The 17216-nt window shown below is 49.6% G+C and overlaps 1 protein-coding gene across 9 annotated transcripts in view; it reads left to right on the top strand.

Moving 5' to 3' along the window:
* Positions 1-15821: 15821 nt before the first annotated feature.
* The window catches only part of grin1a (glutamate receptor, ionotropic, N-methyl D-aspartate 1a), a 48701-nt gene continuing 47306 nt past the window's right edge, over positions 15822-17216 (top strand). For 5 of the 9 annotated variants that reach the window (XM_035390571.1, XM_035390567.1, XM_035390566.1 and 2 more), the window contains exon 1: positions 15894-16142. In XM_035390571.1, coding sequence (XP_035246462.1) covers positions 15894-16142 — 249 coding nt within the window. Of the gene's footprint in view, positions 16143-17216 lie in introns of all 9 variants that reach the window. The other 4 variants (XM_035390577.1, XM_035390575.1, XM_035390576.1 and 1 more) reach the window with 1 other exon arrangement.

The raw sequence follows: 17216 nt of genomic DNA, 5'->3' as shown, positions 1-17216 counted from the left end.
AGGGGCTACTGGGTGCTGCCTGCAGCTGAAGAGGTGGCCTGCGTCCCACGCCGGTGAGTCACATCCTCACTGCCCGAAATTCCTTCTGCCGATCACATGCTCCAGGGAGGGAGGGACTCAGCTGGCAGGTTATTTCAGCTCACTGACGGCACACCTACAGTCTCACCTGCACCGCCTGCCCAAGATCTGCAGCTCCCCCTGGTGGAATGACTGTGCAGCACGGCTGGGTCACAGTGGAATGACTGTGCAGCACGGCTGGGTCACAGTGGAATGACTGTGCAGCACGGCTGGGTCACAGTGGAATGACTATGCCAGCACAGCTGGGTCACAGTGGAATGACTGTGCAGCACGGCTGGGTCACAGTGGAATGACTATGCCAGCACGGCTGGGTCACAGTGGAATGAGTGTGCAGCATGGCTGGGTCACAGTGGAATGACTTTGCAGCACGGCTGGGTCACAGTGGAATGACTATGCCAGCACGGCTGGGTCACAGTGGAATAACTGTGCAGCACGGCTGGGTCACAGTGGAATGACTGTGCCAGCACGGCTGGGTCACAGTGGAATGACTGTGCAGCACAGCTGGGTCACAGTGGAATGACTATGCCAGCACGGCTGGGTCACAGTGGAATGACTGTGCAGCACGGCTGGGTCACAGTGGAATGACTTTGCAGCACAGCTGGGTCACAGTGGAATGACTATGCCAGCACGGCTGGGTCACAGTGGAATAACTGTGCAGCACGGCTGGGTCACAGTGGAATGACTGTGCAGCCGGCTGGGTCACAGTGGAATGACTGTGCCAGCACGGCTGGGTCACAGTGGAATGACTGTGCAGCACGGCTGGGTTACAGTGGAATGACTATGCCAGCACGGCTGGGTCACATGGAATGACTGTGCAGCACGGCTGGGTCACAGTGGAATGACTGTGCAGCACGGCTGGGTCACAGTGGAATGACTGTGCAGCACGGCTGGGTCACATGGAATGACTGTGCAGCACGGCTGGGTCACAGTGGAATGACTGTGCAGCACGGCTGGGTCACAGTGGAATGACTATGCCAGCATGGCTGGGTCACAGTGGAATGACTGTGCAGCACGGCTGGGTCACAGTGGAATGACTGTGCAGCATGGCTGGGTCACAGTGGAATGACTGTGCAGCACGGCTGGGTCACAGTGGAATGACTGTGCAGCACGGCTGGGTCGCAGTGGAATGACTGTGCAGCACGGCTGGGTCGCAGTGGAATGACTGTGCAGCACGGCTGGGTCGCAGTGGAATGAATACACAGCACAGCTGGGTCATGGCAGTCGGAACAGAAGAAGCACAGTCCAGGCTTGCTTGTCAGAGCACACAGAAAAATACGGAGGCACAGCTGTAATGAATTGGGCGAGATCGGGCAATCCAAATAAGAGAATGCAGTCAAAAACATGCGGGTAGAAATGTTTTAAAAGTGTCTGAATGACCCTTCAAGCAGCGAGAAGGACAGGAACACAACCACCCACACAAATCCCACGAAGGAACAAACAGCTCTCATACACTGCAAACAAATGGCTGAGAGAAAAATGCTCACAAAGAGAATGCTTTTTAATTACCCATACATGTGTAATGTGCTTATATACACATGCATGTGTAATGTGCTTATATACCCATGCATGTGTGATGGTGCTTATATACCCATTCATGTGTGATGGTGCTTATATACCCATGTGTGTGTGATGCTGCTAATATACCCATGCATGTGTGATGGTGCTTATATACCCATTCATGTGTGATGGTGCTTATATACCCATTCATGTGTGATGGTGCTTATATACCCATGCATGTGTGATGGTGCTTATATACCCATACATGTGTGATGTGCTTATATACCCATTCATGTGTGATGGTGCTTATATACCCATGCATGTGTGATGGTGCTTATATACCCATACATGTGTGATGTGCTTATATACCCATGTGTGTGTGATGCTGCTAATATACCCATGCATGTGTGATGGTGCTTATATACCCATGTGTGTGTGATGCTGCTAATATACCCATACATGTGTAATGTGCTTATATACCCATTCATGTGTGATGGTGCTTATATACCCATGTGTGTGTGATGCTGCTAATATACCCATGCATGTGTGATAGTGCTTATATACCCATGTGTGTGTGATGCTGCTAATATACCCATACATGTGTAATGTGCTTATATACCCATTCATGTGTGATGGTGCTTATATACCCATGTGTGTGTGATGCTGCTAATATACCCATGCATGTGTGATGGTGCTTATATACCCATGTGTGTGTGATGGTGCTTATATACCCATGTGTGTGTGATGCTGCTAATATACCCATGCATGTGTGATAGTGCTTATATACCCATCATGTGTGATGCTGCTAATACACTGTAAATTTAATTACCCATACATGCATGGTGGTGCACATAGATGCATAGGTGTGTGTAGGTGCGTATAGCTGCATAGATGTGTGTAGGTGCATATAGATCCATGGGTGTGTGCAGGTGCGTATAGATGCATAGGTGTGTGTAGGTGCACATAGATGAAGGAAGCTGAATGCCATGTATGCTTCCAACAGCCTTTGGCGTCATCCATCTATTTCTGACAAATATCGACCATTTTGTTTTCCTGACATTGTTTAAAGTGAGGGGGTGACCCCAGTTCTAAGCCTTTAAAGTGAAAATAACTCAACTGGCGTAGCAGGTCATTTAGCTTGAACTGAAATGGGGAACTTAAGGGAACTCCAAAGCAAATTCTGTTGTTTACTTTGTGTTCAAAGCGAGCAGTTCATTACCTTTACCGGGCTCTGTTTTATTAGATCTGACAGCCACTGATTTCGAAACAGCATTTGGATGTATTCTCCGTGCCTATTTGTCTCCCCAATTTAATAATTAATTAAGGGCATAGGAGCCACTGAACCACAGCTCTTCTGAGTGTGAAATGACTATTAAAGAACAGCAGGCAGATTGGTCCTGTGGCAGGATGCCAACTGACATATCTATCAATCAACATGAGGTTTATGTTCCTTTCAAATAAAGAATGAAATATCATGATTTCAGACCTCTGTCAGTTAGCTGTGCTAACTAGTGCAAATTTAGGCGTACTTGTAGCACTACAAAGAGAGTCAAACATTAACCATTTATCTTCCCCGTATCCTAAAAAACATGAACCCCAGTTTTGTTTGATGTTTTGGTGACACCATTTTGAACAATTGTACAATTTTTGACCATTAGATTTCAATATTATTTTCAGGATTTTTGAACTGTCAAGTTGCAGTTCATCATATCAAAATATGCTGACCAAACCTGATATATTACTAAAAGAGGTAACAGTCATACAGAGGAGGGACTTTACAGTGTGAAATTGTTGCTGTTATGAACTTAAGCCAGTAACTAAGTGAGCTGTTCAGGGTCATTTCTGTCCTTAAACAATATATCCGGGAACAGATTACCCGTGTGATCCCACTCCCCAACATTTTGTGTAGAAAACAGGTAAATAATGACCCAAAATCAAGCGAGACAGGATTCCAAGGCCCTGGATTAATGCCTGTTGGGCCGGACTCCGTTCTGCGATGTCGTTTGGTCAGCAGGTGTGTTGATTAGAACGTTTTATCGCGCCTTATCTGAATATGGGTGGCTCAGAAGGGGGCGAGAGGCCGCCCCTCCTCTAGAACAAACAGGCTGAGGACATGAAGGTGACTGAGCGGCCGGTTTTATTCGCTCTCTCTGTGGAACTGCGAGTCGTCCAGGTTCCGGGGGGTTACAGTTTGGATTCAGAGGAGTCCAGGTGTACTGACCAGACTGAATCGTACGGGGGCGAATCAGGGCAAAATGTAACGCGCGGAAGAGGGAGAAGTCCTTTTGAAATGAGCCATGGTTGAGTCAGGAGGCTTTGGCTCTGGAGCGCAACATGGATGACGTGGAGGGAGGCCGCCCTTCTCCGACGACCTTGGCGGTCGGAGCCCCGCCTCAGGGTGCAGCCGCGAAGCTGAGTGCGGCGTCCCTGTCGGAGACGGGTGCTCAGACGGGGCCGTCTTTCGGGGAGGGGGGTTCGGAGGACGCAGCGCGCGGCCTCTCCTCCCCGGGACCGCCCGAGCGAGCAGGGGAGGAGCGAGAGAGACGGGGAACTTACGCCACAGGAACCCGCTGCTCCACGGAGCCGGACCGAGCGCGCTCAGAGCGAGCAGGGCTGGAGGAGCCGGACCGAGCGCGCTCAGACCGAGCAGGGCAGGAGGAGCCGGACCGAGCGCGCTCAGACCGAGCAGGGCAGGAGGAGCCGGACCGAGCGCGCTCAGACCGAGCAGGGCAGGAGGAGCCGGACCGAGCGCGCTCAGACCGAGCAGGGCTGGAGGAGCCGGACCGAGCGCGCTCAGAGCGAGCAGGGCAGGAGGAGCCGGACCGAGCGCGCTCAGAGCGAACAGGGCTGGAGGAGCCGGACCGAGCGCGCTCAGAGCGAACAGGGCTGGAGGAGCCGGACCGAGCGCGCTCAGACCGAACAGGGCAGGAGGAGCCGGACCGAGCGCGCTCAGAGCGAGCAGGGCTGGAGGAGCCGGACCGAGCGCGCTCAGAGCGAGCAGGGCAGGAGGAGCCAGAGACAGAATCCACCGAAGAGCCGCTGCTCTCGGGAGGGGCCGACCAGCCTGAGGGGGGCAGGGAGGCAGGAGGAGGAGCCGGGACCACGGCCCAGCGGGACCGGGACGCCGAAAACGAGGGCCCAGCGAGAGAGGGGGAGGGCGGGAGCGCGGACGCCATCGTGGAGGAGTGCCCCGTGTGCACCGAGCTCCTCGGCGCCCCCGGTGGTGGCGGGCGGGCGGCGCTGCACTGCGGCCACGCGGTGTGTCGGGCCTGCCTGGCGGGGATGCTGGGCCGCTCGGCGGACCCCACGCGGCTCCGCTGCCCACTCTGCCGCCAGAGCACGCCGCTGCCGGCCTGGGAGATCCGCCGCATGCAGGAGGAAGCCGCCTCCCACGCGGGCGGCAACGGTGGCGCGGACGCCGCGCTCCTGGCCCTGCCCCCTTCACCGTCCCCCCCGACCCGGGGCCCGGAGCGCTGGCTGGAGGCGCGGGTGGAGGCGCGGGTGGGGGCGGTGGCGGTGTGCGGCTGCCTCAGGCTCCCCGTCGGCGCGGCGCTGGCCCTGCGGCGGCTCCGTCGGCGCTGCCGCTGCTGCTACCTGACCTGCCTGCTGCTGCTGTACCTGACCGAGCTCACCTGCCTGCTGCTGGTCTTCCTGCCCGTGCTGGTGCTGGTCCTGCTCTTCACTCTCGCAGGAACATAGACTGCAGGTCTTACTCTCGTCCTGCCCCCTGTAATTACCAAAGCAGTGGGCCGCATTTGGACCGTCTGTTAGAACTGAAATGCATTATTCAGTTCGTTATTGAAATCCATCGCTCTTCAGCTCGTTATTTTTGAAATAAATGTCACTGAGTAAACATGGCTTCTCTCCACAACTGCACCTGTAGTCTACATTGGGTTCTGCTCTATTTCTGACTTTACCTTCGCTGTAAAAACTCACAGACAGAAACGTAACTAGTCACATACCCTAAATAATACTTAAACATGTGCACATATGCTTAATATGAATGCTTTGTATAAACACGTTTAGCATGAGTGTGTAATGTTTTTTGATTCCAAAATATATCATGTATATGAGATCTCAAAGATCTGGAGAAAGGTTATATTTTCTGTATACAAACAATCTACAGTATTTCATTAACTAATCAAATGTAATTTTCCTTCATTGTCAAGGAATGTAAATGAACCACAACTTTCAGAACAATTACTTAAAGGTTCATTCCCACATTCACAATTAAGTATATACAGGAATATCAAATAAGTCACACTCTCAGGCTGGTGATGTCACTCTGCCATCTTGCATTGCGAATGCATGGCTGCAACAGACCTTAGGTATAAAGGATTTTGGATTTGGGTTGTTTGCTTGTGTTTTTACACTGGCCTACTTCTGGATAGGCAAGAATTCCTGCTGTCCTCAGCAAATTCAACTCACGGGTAAAGACAAAACCATAGAAAACATTTCTAAGCGCATCCGTTCATCTTTAAACAAAAATTTGTTAACTCTCAGTCAAATGTGAATTTGCACGAGAAAGCTCGAAAATCCTCGCGCATGAATTTTACGGTATCTGGGTGCCAGCACTGCGAAGCAGCCGTTTCTAGATGCGGACAAAACAGTTGTGTGCATTTTTTTTATCGCAAGAAAGACATTTGCATAATTCACGTGGTGTCTCCGTGGGGATGAGGACGGGGGAGAGGCCTCCTCCCTGCTGGGGGAGATCGAGCGCGCACTTACGGGAGGCTTTGGGGCAGGATCGGGCAAAAAGCCGGATCGTCGGTGCTGAATTATGCAGACGCTGTGCTATACGCCCGAATGAGCACATTACGCATGCGTGTGCAGGAAACGCATTACGCATTGCATATGCAGGAATTGCATTCCGCATGCATGCGCAGGAAACACATTACTCATGCATGTGCAGGAAACACATTACCCATGCATGTGCAGGAAACACATTACCCATGCATGTGCAGGAAACGCATTACGCATTGCATGTGCAGGAAACGCATTACGCATGCATGTGCAGGAAACACATTACGCATTGCATGTGCAGGAATTGCATTCCGCATGCATGCGCAGGAAACACATTACTCATGCATGTGCAGGAAACGCATTACGCATGCATGCGCAGGAAACACATTACTCATGCATGTGCAGGAATTGCATTCCGCATGCATGTGCAGGAAACACATTACGCATTTCATGTGCAGGAATTGCATTCCGCATGCATGCGCAGGAAACACATTACGCATTGCATGTGCAGGAATTGCATTCCGCATGCATGTGCAGGAAACACATTACTCATGCATGTGCAGGAAACGCATTCACATTGCATGTGCAGGAATTGCATTTCGCATGCATGTGCAGGAAACACATTACCCATGCATGTGCAGGAAACGCATTCCGCATTGCATGTTCAGGAATTGCATTCCGCATGCATGTGCAGGAATTGCATTACGCATGCATGTGCAGGAAACGCATCACGCATGCATGTGCAGGAAACGCAACCCTGTCGATTTCTCTCTGAGTTCTTTAAGTTGCTTTGGCCCTCCTCGCTTGGAGGGGTGGGGGGGCTCTCACGAGGGGCTCTAAATGCCCCGATCCTTCCCCCTGCACCAGCTGAAACGCAAACCGCGGCCGACGTTAGATAACATTACAGCACTTGGAAAGCAGGAGGAAAACCGCACTGTTCTCCATCCCGCTCTGGCCAAAGGCAAACAGACAGATGGCCAAGTTCCAGCTCTGACCTGCTTTTCCCTATTGTTTTATGACCTTCTGTGGCTACTCTGTGTCTCTCTCTCACACGCACACGCACACACACACGCACACGCATGCGCACACACACACACTCCGGTTACATGCTTGAGTTTACTGTCGCAGATGCATTCGGTTCTCTCCTGTGGCTGCATAAACACAACATTTCCACATCGTTACCATCCATGCTGTTTATTCGCTCCACTGCCACCTCAATCAAGGCCAACTCACACACACGCCCCCTCTCCCACACACACACACACACACACACTCACACACCCTCCGTCCTCCCACACACACACACGCACACACGCCCCCTCTCCCACACACACACGCACACACACCCCCTCTCCCACACACACACTCACACACACACACACGCCCCCTCTCCCACACACGCACGCACACACACCCCCCCTCCTCCCACACACACACACACACACACACACACACCCTCTCCCAAGGACACACACACTCACACCCACGCACACACACCCCCTCTCCCACACACACACTCACACACCCCCCCTCCTCCCACACACACACACACACACCTTCTCCCACAGACAAACACACCTGAACACGCACACACACCCTCTCCCACAGACACACACACACCCTCCTCCCACAGACACATACACATACGCACACACACACCCTCCTCCCCCACACACAAACACACACATATACACACACACACACACACCCCTCCTCCCACCAACACACACGCTCTCCTCCCACACACAGACACACACGCACATGCATACGCACACACACGCATGCACGCATTCATACACACTCACGCATACACACATGCACACGCACACCCCTCATGCCACAGACACACACTCTCCTCCCACACAGACACACACACACACCCTCTCCCACAGACACACACACCCGCACACACACCCCCTCTCCCACAGACACACACACCCGCGCACACACACACCCTCTCCCACAGACACACACACGTACACACACACACACATGCACACACACACACACACACACATATTCATACGCACACACACACATGCACGCATTAATACACACTCACGCATACACACATGCACACACACACCCCTCCTCCCACAGACACACACACACTCCTCCCACACAGACACACACACACTCACACCCATCCCCTCCTCCCACACACACACATGCATACACACACACAAGCACACACACTCACACACATGCATACACACACACAAACACACACACATCCCCTCCTCCCACACACACACTCACACACACACACATCCCCTCCTCCCACACTCACACACATGCATACACACACACACACTCACACACACATCCCCTCCTCCCACACACACACACACACACACTCACACACTCACACACCCCCTCCTCCCACACACACACCCACCCTTCCTCCCACAGACACTCACACACACACACACATTCACACACATCCCCTCCTCCCCCACACACACAAACACACACATATACACACACACACACACCCCTCCTCCCACCAACACACACGCTCTCCTCCCACACACACACACACGCACATGCATACGCACACACACGCATGCACGCATTCATACACACTCACGCATACACACATGCACACGCACACCCCTCATCCCACAGACACACACTCTCCTCCCACACAGACACACACACACACCCTCTCCCACAGACACACATACCCGCACACACACCCCCTCTCCCACAGACACACACACCCGCGCACACACACACACACACACACACTCCCACAGACACACACGTACACACACACACACACGCATGCGCGCATTAATACACACTCACGCATACACACATGCACACACACACCCCTCCTCCCACACAGACACACGCACACTCACACACATCCCCTCCTCCCACAGACACACATCCCCTCCTCCCACACACACACACACACACACACACACACACAGTTAAGCCACTGAGCTGTTTTACGATTTCAGCAGTTTCCCCTCCCAGCAGCTGGCACCGTACCCGCGCCTCCGAGCCCTGCGGTGCGTATCCGGGACTGAGCCGCGACAGACCGGGGCCGCCACCGTGGACCACGGCCCGCTCATAAACATGGGTGCGAATAATACATAAGGGCATAGTGACACATTTAATCTGAACTATCCACAGCGCGATGTCTGCGCCCCAGACTAAAATACGTTATGCGGACAGAACCGTCTGCCAGGCTGGACAATTCAGTGCAACTGCAAAGCAGTGCCGCACAGTCCACTGCGCTTTCCCCGTTTTGTGATTCGTCCAAAAATTTACATCGAGACCAGGGCATCGCGCTGTGGGTACACGGCCTGAGAATTCTGGGCTTCCTTCCAACTGAAACAGCTTTTCCCAGCATGGACTGAGGTGCTGTACTAACTGTACTAACGGTTATGTTATGTTATGCTATGCTATGTTATGTTCAGTTAACCAAAATGCAGTCTGTAAAAGCAACTAGGTACCATACACAGGATTGGTTGATTAATGTATTAATTGGCTTGTAAGTTGATTGACTGCTTAGTTTATTTATTTATTTATTTATTTATTTACTGATTGATTGACTGGCCAACTCACACGCTGAATGTGTGGACGCTTGGTTATTAAACCCTAACACCTGCCTGGGCGAATTCTGAATAAACCTGGGGCCTGAGACAGGTGAGATAGCTGCACAGCTTTAATCATCAGTTACAGTAACAAGCACACTGGACAGAAAAGAACAGCGCTGACGCTACGCAGAGCGATGGCTGCAGCTGCATAAATGCTACTTTGCGAGTGAACAGTCGATGTAAGAAGTGCACAAACGTGTGCATCCCTGGCTGTAATCACTGTTAGCAGTAACGGTCCTGGCCTATTTGCATGTTTGCTGCTGTAGGCGACAGGCACAGCTCTGCCCTCTAATGGAGTTGGGGGGGGGGGGGGGGGGGGGGGGGGGGGGGGAATTCCAGGATTGTGGGTGGGGGGGGTTTGTTTTTTTGCCAGAATTATTTAATTATGCTTGAGTATTTTTTTTGGCCCATGCAGTTCTGTTCTGAGTGCAGTCCAAGCCCCCCTTCTCTTTGATTGCACACTCTGTGAGCCGTTGTACTGTTTGGTTTTTAAGGTACCGTGGAAAGGTCTAAGCCTTTAACGTAAATGCTATGAATGCTTAAACTTGTGGAATCATGGGATAAATGACCCAGTGCAGTCAACAACAGGGCTCACACGGGTGCTGACAGCAGTACTACAGGGCAAAGACCTTCCTGGACGTCTCAAGATGCCAGAGGTACCAATGTATGTTCATTTCCACTTACTTTTCTTTCTCAAGCTGATCACAGCTAAAACTCCCACCTACTACTCAATGTGGCACAGTTACACTAGTGAGTGTAACTGACGGCAGAAAACACTAAACCATCCACCATTTTGGCTCCAGTGATTTTGCCATGGTGATTATAACGAACTGCTTTCTTCATACATTGGTTATTAAACCTCTGTGTATGACCACAGCAGGGCGTTCCCCAGTAACAGTCAAGTCAGTGGTCTCCTTTCATCATCTCACGGATCCCTAAAATGGCAATCGTTTGGCTGAGAACCCAACACATCAACAAGATGGTTAACATACGATACCTTTCCCTGACTCAAGCCATTACAGGATACAATGGCACAAGGAAGCATGTTCAGGCTATCATCTCCTTGTACTACGGATCTTTATGTGACACTGCAGTCTATTACAGTGCAAATATTTGATTAATTCAGTGATCACAATATTGCCAACAATGTATAAACCCAACAGGGTATTTGGTTTTATCTGAAAGCCAAGTATATGTCATTCATGAAAGAGAAAAACAAACAAAATAAAAATTTGTTTGGCTGAGGATCCCGTGGGACCCCTGCCTCTCCCTGTACAGCAGTTTGGGAACCCATGGATTTAGGAACTTGGCTTGTATTTGAGATGGGCCTGGTTTACCCCCAGGTCCTCACTGCTGACCAGGGTAAATAATTTGAATATTTTCCATAACTTCTGTGCCATGTGATGTTGAGTTAAAATTAAATGCATGCTCTGCAATTTCCCAGAATGGTGCATACCAAGCAAACTGATTTTAATAAGGAATAATTGCGATTATACCCCTAAATGGCTGGTTTTGGGACTGTTTAGCGTTTGCTTAATGGGACACGTGGCCAGCACGCGACTCGTGGAGGATGCGGTAAACCCGGCTGGCCACCCGACAGTTCCGCAAACCGCGTTGAAGGACCTCCCACGGAGGAGACCGGCCGGCGCTGTCCGGTGCTGAAAGGCCGACCTAGCTGCCGCAACACAGACGCCCTCTTCGCCGCGTAACGCCGATCTCATGCCGTGACTGCAGACGGCGACTCGAGTATAAAGCCGCCGATGCCAAAAGCGCCACGCGTTCGGTTCGGCTTTGATCTCGCTCTCGCTCCTCTTTCTCGTTCGCGTGCTGCGCTCACTGCCAACGGCTACTCCGCCGACGGTTTCCCCCATTCAGAGCTCTCCCTCTGCAGCCGTATCGCGGCCAGACACAGCAGGCTTCCCGCAGTCAGGCGAGCCTGTTCATCCCCTTGACTGCAGACCCTGCTAATGTTACCTCAGGCTGTTCTGTCCTTTTCTTTTTTTCTCCTTTCTCCATCTCTTGGTTTTCTTCTCCTTAAAACCTTAAGGCTGCTGTGAAGTCATTTGTTGCAGTAGCAGAAAACACTGCAAATCTCCTGCTTGCGGTCTATGATCCAATCACAGTGACAAATATTAAAAGCAGGCAGGATCACGAGTGTGGCCCTGTTTTCAGGTAAAATTAATCGATTAAAGTAACGTGGTGTCCTTGGACTCACCCACACTCTACCCCGCCACATCTTTAATGACCTGTAACCTGACAAAGATCCACTTTGGATTGAATCCTTGTGAATCAACGGTGGAAATGGCTGGCTCGGTGCATTTTATTCACTGCCTCTAAGGAGATAATGAATTCTCTGAGTTATAATAAAAAGCTCTTTATAACAGCACGTCTCCCATGTGCAAAAGCAGCGGGTTACATTATGAAACCGGCCGCTGCCACCTCAACGCCCCCACAATGCACCTCTGCTACCTGCAGTGACCCAGATTGAGGTTTACTCAGCCTTGCTCAGAGACTGCAGTGTGACTGGTCTGCCTGCTTGTTTTTTTTCTCTTCATTTTTCATTTCTTATTTTTGGGAGTTGTGCTCTTCAGGGACGGCTGCCGGGGCTCAGCCAGGACCCCAGCAGCGGGACGGTGCCCTAAGCAGGGCTGTGCCCCTGGCAGGCGTGTGGGGCTCTGTGGACACAGGCTCACAATGTGCTGGAGTGGATCATGAATGCAAACTGCTCAGACATACTGCTCACGCATCTTCATGTTCTTCAATGGCACAGCTCCCTGTGTGCCACACAGATGTACGTCACACGTGTGAGTGTGTGTGCGAGTGTGTGTGTGTGCATGCGTGTGTGCATGTGTTTGTGTGAGAGTGTGTGTGTGTGTGTGTGTGTGTGTGCGTGCGCGTGTGTGCATGTGTGTGTTTGTGTGCGAGTGTGTGTGCGTGTGTGTGAGAGAGTGTGTGTGTGTGCACGAGTGTGCAAGTGTGTGTGTGTGTGTGTTTGTGTGTGCAGAGCGAGCCCCTTTGTGCTGCGTGTTTGTGTGGCTGGTATTTGGAAAAGAGCATGGGAGTTACATAATGGCTGCAATGCAGACTGTACCTACCCTATTGATGTGTGGAGCAATGGGGGAGAAGGGGGGGGGGCGCCAACACATTGTAGGTTAAAGGAGGGCCGCGTCGTCTCGTGCGGCCTTTGGTCGCGTGGCTTGCGGCAGGCGAGCGATCCGGGCCCTGCCCGGATTGGTCCCGACAGCGAAGCCCACGCAGTCCATCACCGACGGCTAGAATCTTCGGCTCGCTGTCAAGTTAATCCGACGGTTGCCGTTTCCCATTCCGAGAGCTGCCTGCGTGTCTCTTAATGGTACTGTAAATAAAAAATCCCTCGTGTTGTGTATCCCACGCCATGCCAACTAAGGAAACGATGCATTATGGAAAGCTCTGGCGTTACAAAATTATTTAGGTAGACAAAGTTTCACAAAAGCTCGATGCATTTTCTGAGCAATTAAAGTTTGCGGAAGACCACTTGCAGTACGTGCTTCGACACAAGCGAAGCGCAAAATTGCTAACACGTGACATGTGTGTGAATGTAGACAAGAAAACTGCCCTCATTACTTATTTAACTAAATGAGACAGCGCTGTTTTCTTCTTAGCCTCCATGTAATGTATGCCCTCGTTTCGCTATGCAGATGCATTTACAGTTAACCAAAAGCTAAAACAACACGCTCAAAAGTTCCCATTATCCCAAACGTGTGGTGACAAAGCACGTTCATTTTGTTATCGCCCACATAAATTCGGATTTGCAGCCATTCAGTCGAAACTGGAGTTGGAAAGTGCAGGAATATAAAGCAGTTCAGTTATTGTTTTGTAATTATGTGCACACTGTTTTTCTACCTGTTCTTTCTATTGATATTATTCCTGCAATTGGTATTCGCTGTTGCGATCCAAATTACTATGCGTGTCTACATTCGTTGCAAAATTCTCTCTTGCCTGACATTCAAATATTAATATTATTGTCGCAGGGGGACACGGCGGGGGCGGAATAATAATTTCCAGTGATATTAAAAATTCAACGAGTATTGATCACGATAGCAAATAGTGATATTTAAGCACCAGACTGATTTCCACCGCGATTAAGACGCAATACTATTGTATAAGTAATACACTGAATGATCTTCAATATGTTAATCAATGATATATTTGAAATAAGCCTAGGCTACATTTTATGTATAATACAGTTTTTGAAACATCTGTATTGGTTTGTCGTTGTCCGCGATAATTTGTATTCATTTACAATGCGTTTGACTTCTTTATGGTAATATTTTATTGTTTATCAAATAGATTTTCAACTATCGCAATTAAAAATAGTAATAAACGCCCGATCAACTAACATTTGGAGGCAGAGAATCCTGTTTCCTTGGTAACCAAGGTCTGATTGTAGGTACATTTCTCTTGTTTTAATGCTGGGATGCTCTCCTGCGCTCGGTTTGACAGTCTCATTGCTGATGCATATCCCCCACTGGTTTATAACCCAAGTCTGCATATTTTCAAAAAACAGACGTTCTAATTATATGTTGCACTTTCCAAATAGAAAATTCGTTTCAATTGTGTATCTGGCCACTGTTGTTTCGTTTCGTATACAAAATTTGTCGAAATCACACTTCGTTGTTAATTTCATCTCTTAAATGTAGGACGAGGGAAGATATGCCGCTGCTGTGCCCTTGGGGGGGTCCTCTGCTCTTAGAAATTATTTAGGAGTTGCTCAGAATAACTTGGTAGGCTTCACAAGATGGACCTCGTATCTGGGGCTCTGAATACTTGAATAGGCGAAAACGCAGCTGACGGGTTTTAAAAATAAATTAACTGTGGCAGAAGTATCACTGAAATACCGCGCCTCGGACTGGATAATTCAGGGACCAGGGCGTTAAGGGAATTTAAGACGTCAGCAGAGACATCCAGTTCATTCCAATGACATGACTCCTGCGCGCCTGCCGTTTTACTACAAGCCCTTTATTACATCCGAATATGTTACGGAGTAGCTACCTACCTACACCCCTGCAACATTCAAGTCCCAATCTGTATTGTTTCGTTGAATTGTCTGCGCTATCTGTTCCTATTGCGCGAAATGCACATGGTATTTATATACTGATAACATACATGTGTGCACGCATTGGTTGAATTGCTCTTTAAAAAACGCGTTTTCCCGACTACACCGTTCGATGGCTTTACTGCACAATCACCCACGCGAGATGATCCCTTTCTGGTTTGCTGCATAGTTTTTTTTATGGCTGTTCATAATTTCCCAACCTTTATAAGTGATAATAACTCCACCATTGTTTATTAAGCAAGGGAGACCTACGGGAATGTAACGATTTACTCAAATTTAGGTAGGCTAATCGATTGGGAGAGCATCAGAGCTTAACACCACGGCAATATAAGGAGTCGGCGGGCACGCGCACGACAGCGCGAGCACAGCTGCAAGCACCAAGGACAGCCTTGGAGCGTCGCAGAGAACTGAATCGGACAGAACCTCGGACGAACCCGAGGCTGGAGCGGGCAGTCAGTACATTAATGTAATGCGACATGTAAGCTATTGCTGCATAATTATTTTCTACAAAACGACAGACAGCTGCACTCTGCTGAAAAGGCTGTATTCTAAAAGGACGAGCTACACCAACGCATCAAATGGGAAAAAGAATGGGGGGAATTAACCAAATGAACTGCAGATCCTAAAACGACGGATACGACAACCTTAAAGAGCTCTGATGATAATCCCATACGCCAGCAGCGACTGTAGTCGATGACTCTGCACATTCCGCCGCAGCGCATGTTAATTTAGTCGCATTACGGAAACCTTTCCATGTAGCCTAGTTGGACGGTGGTCAGCCGAGGATCGGGTAAATTCAGCACTTCGAGCCCACTCGTAGCGGAGAGAGGCGCAAGCCGGGTCCACGGTGCGTTTTAGCCGTTTGCGCGATGCGTCTCTTCCTGCTGGCGGTTTTTTTCTCGTGCTCCTTTGCACGGGGAGGTTGCGAGCCAAAGATCGTGAACATCGGCGCGGTGCTGAGCCAGAAGCGGTATGAGCAGGTGTTCAAGGACGCCGTCGCACAAGCCAACCAGATGTATGGAAGAGAGAAATTTAAGTTAAACGCCATCTCCGTCACCCACAAACCCAACGCTATCCAGATGGCCCTTTCCGTGTGTGAGGACCTAATCTCGAGTCAGGTAACCAAGTGAATACTCTAAACTCTGTTTTCTTCGGCATCACGCAGTCTTCTGCAATCATTGAACACTATACATGTAGTTAACTCAATTTTTGATCAAGAACGTACCCCAAAAGTTGTCAGAAGCCACAAATCAACTTTAAGTTATAAACAGTCGGTGGCACGACCATTGCCTCTATTTCATTTCAGCGCATAAAAAGCTACAATAGCAGGTCAAATGATTAGCTGACTACAAGTAGACCAAAAAGGGTAGTTTCAAATGTGAAAGAAACTCCTTTTGAGAATGAATGAAACCTGCTTTTAACACTGTTCTTTGGCTCCGCACAGGTGTAAGTTCAGTTGAAGTTTCGCATTGGTTTATGTTTTTGGTCTATGTGGTATCCAGCACGAGAACACGAATTTGCTGTAATCTGTTACTGCGCCAGTAGTTATTAGAAAACCGATTATAACACATGGGTTATCAGGGACAATGGCCATTAACACGCAATGCTCAGTTTCAAGTGCCATATTATGTTTAATGATGGGGCTGTTTGCAGTGGATTTGGTTTATAAGTGTAGTTCATGTATTCAATTGCACATTTCGCCACCAAAATCATATTTATTACATATTACACTGAATCTTATTTTCGGTAGCGCAAATCTGCTGTATGTGGGTTTGCTTTGGTAATAATTTCAATTTTCAATACACACGGCGGCTCTTGCCAAAAGCGCTCGTCCTTGATTTGGCTAATACGTTCGATTTATGCGAACGTCTATAAATAATGGCTGGAATTGGGCATCCTTAGCTAAGGCAATATAATTTTGGTAATAAGCCGCTGGTAATAAGGCATTATAATGCTGTTTTATTTAACGGAGCAACAGGCTTCACGACGCACGACGCGGTTGTGGACGCTCAGCATTTTGGAAGGCTTAAGGGTGGTATGAATCTCCGATCGTTAAACTGCGGTGTCAGATGTAGTTACATCACATACACTCGTTTTAACGCAGTCAACTGTTAAAACCGAGACGAAAAATTCACATGACAGCCAAGCATTTGTTAGTTTGTTTGTTGGACGTCCGCGCAAATGTAAAATAG

Source organism: Anguilla anguilla, chromosome 14 (assembly GCF_013347855.1).
Source record: "Anguilla anguilla isolate fAngAng1 chromosome 14, fAngAng1.pri, whole genome shotgun sequence".
NCBI classification, from domain to species: Eukaryota; Metazoa; Chordata; class Actinopteri; order Anguilliformes; family Anguillidae; genus Anguilla; species Anguilla anguilla.
Note: the sequence above shows the minus strand (reverse complement) of the source record. Positions and strands in the feature narration are given on the sequence as shown.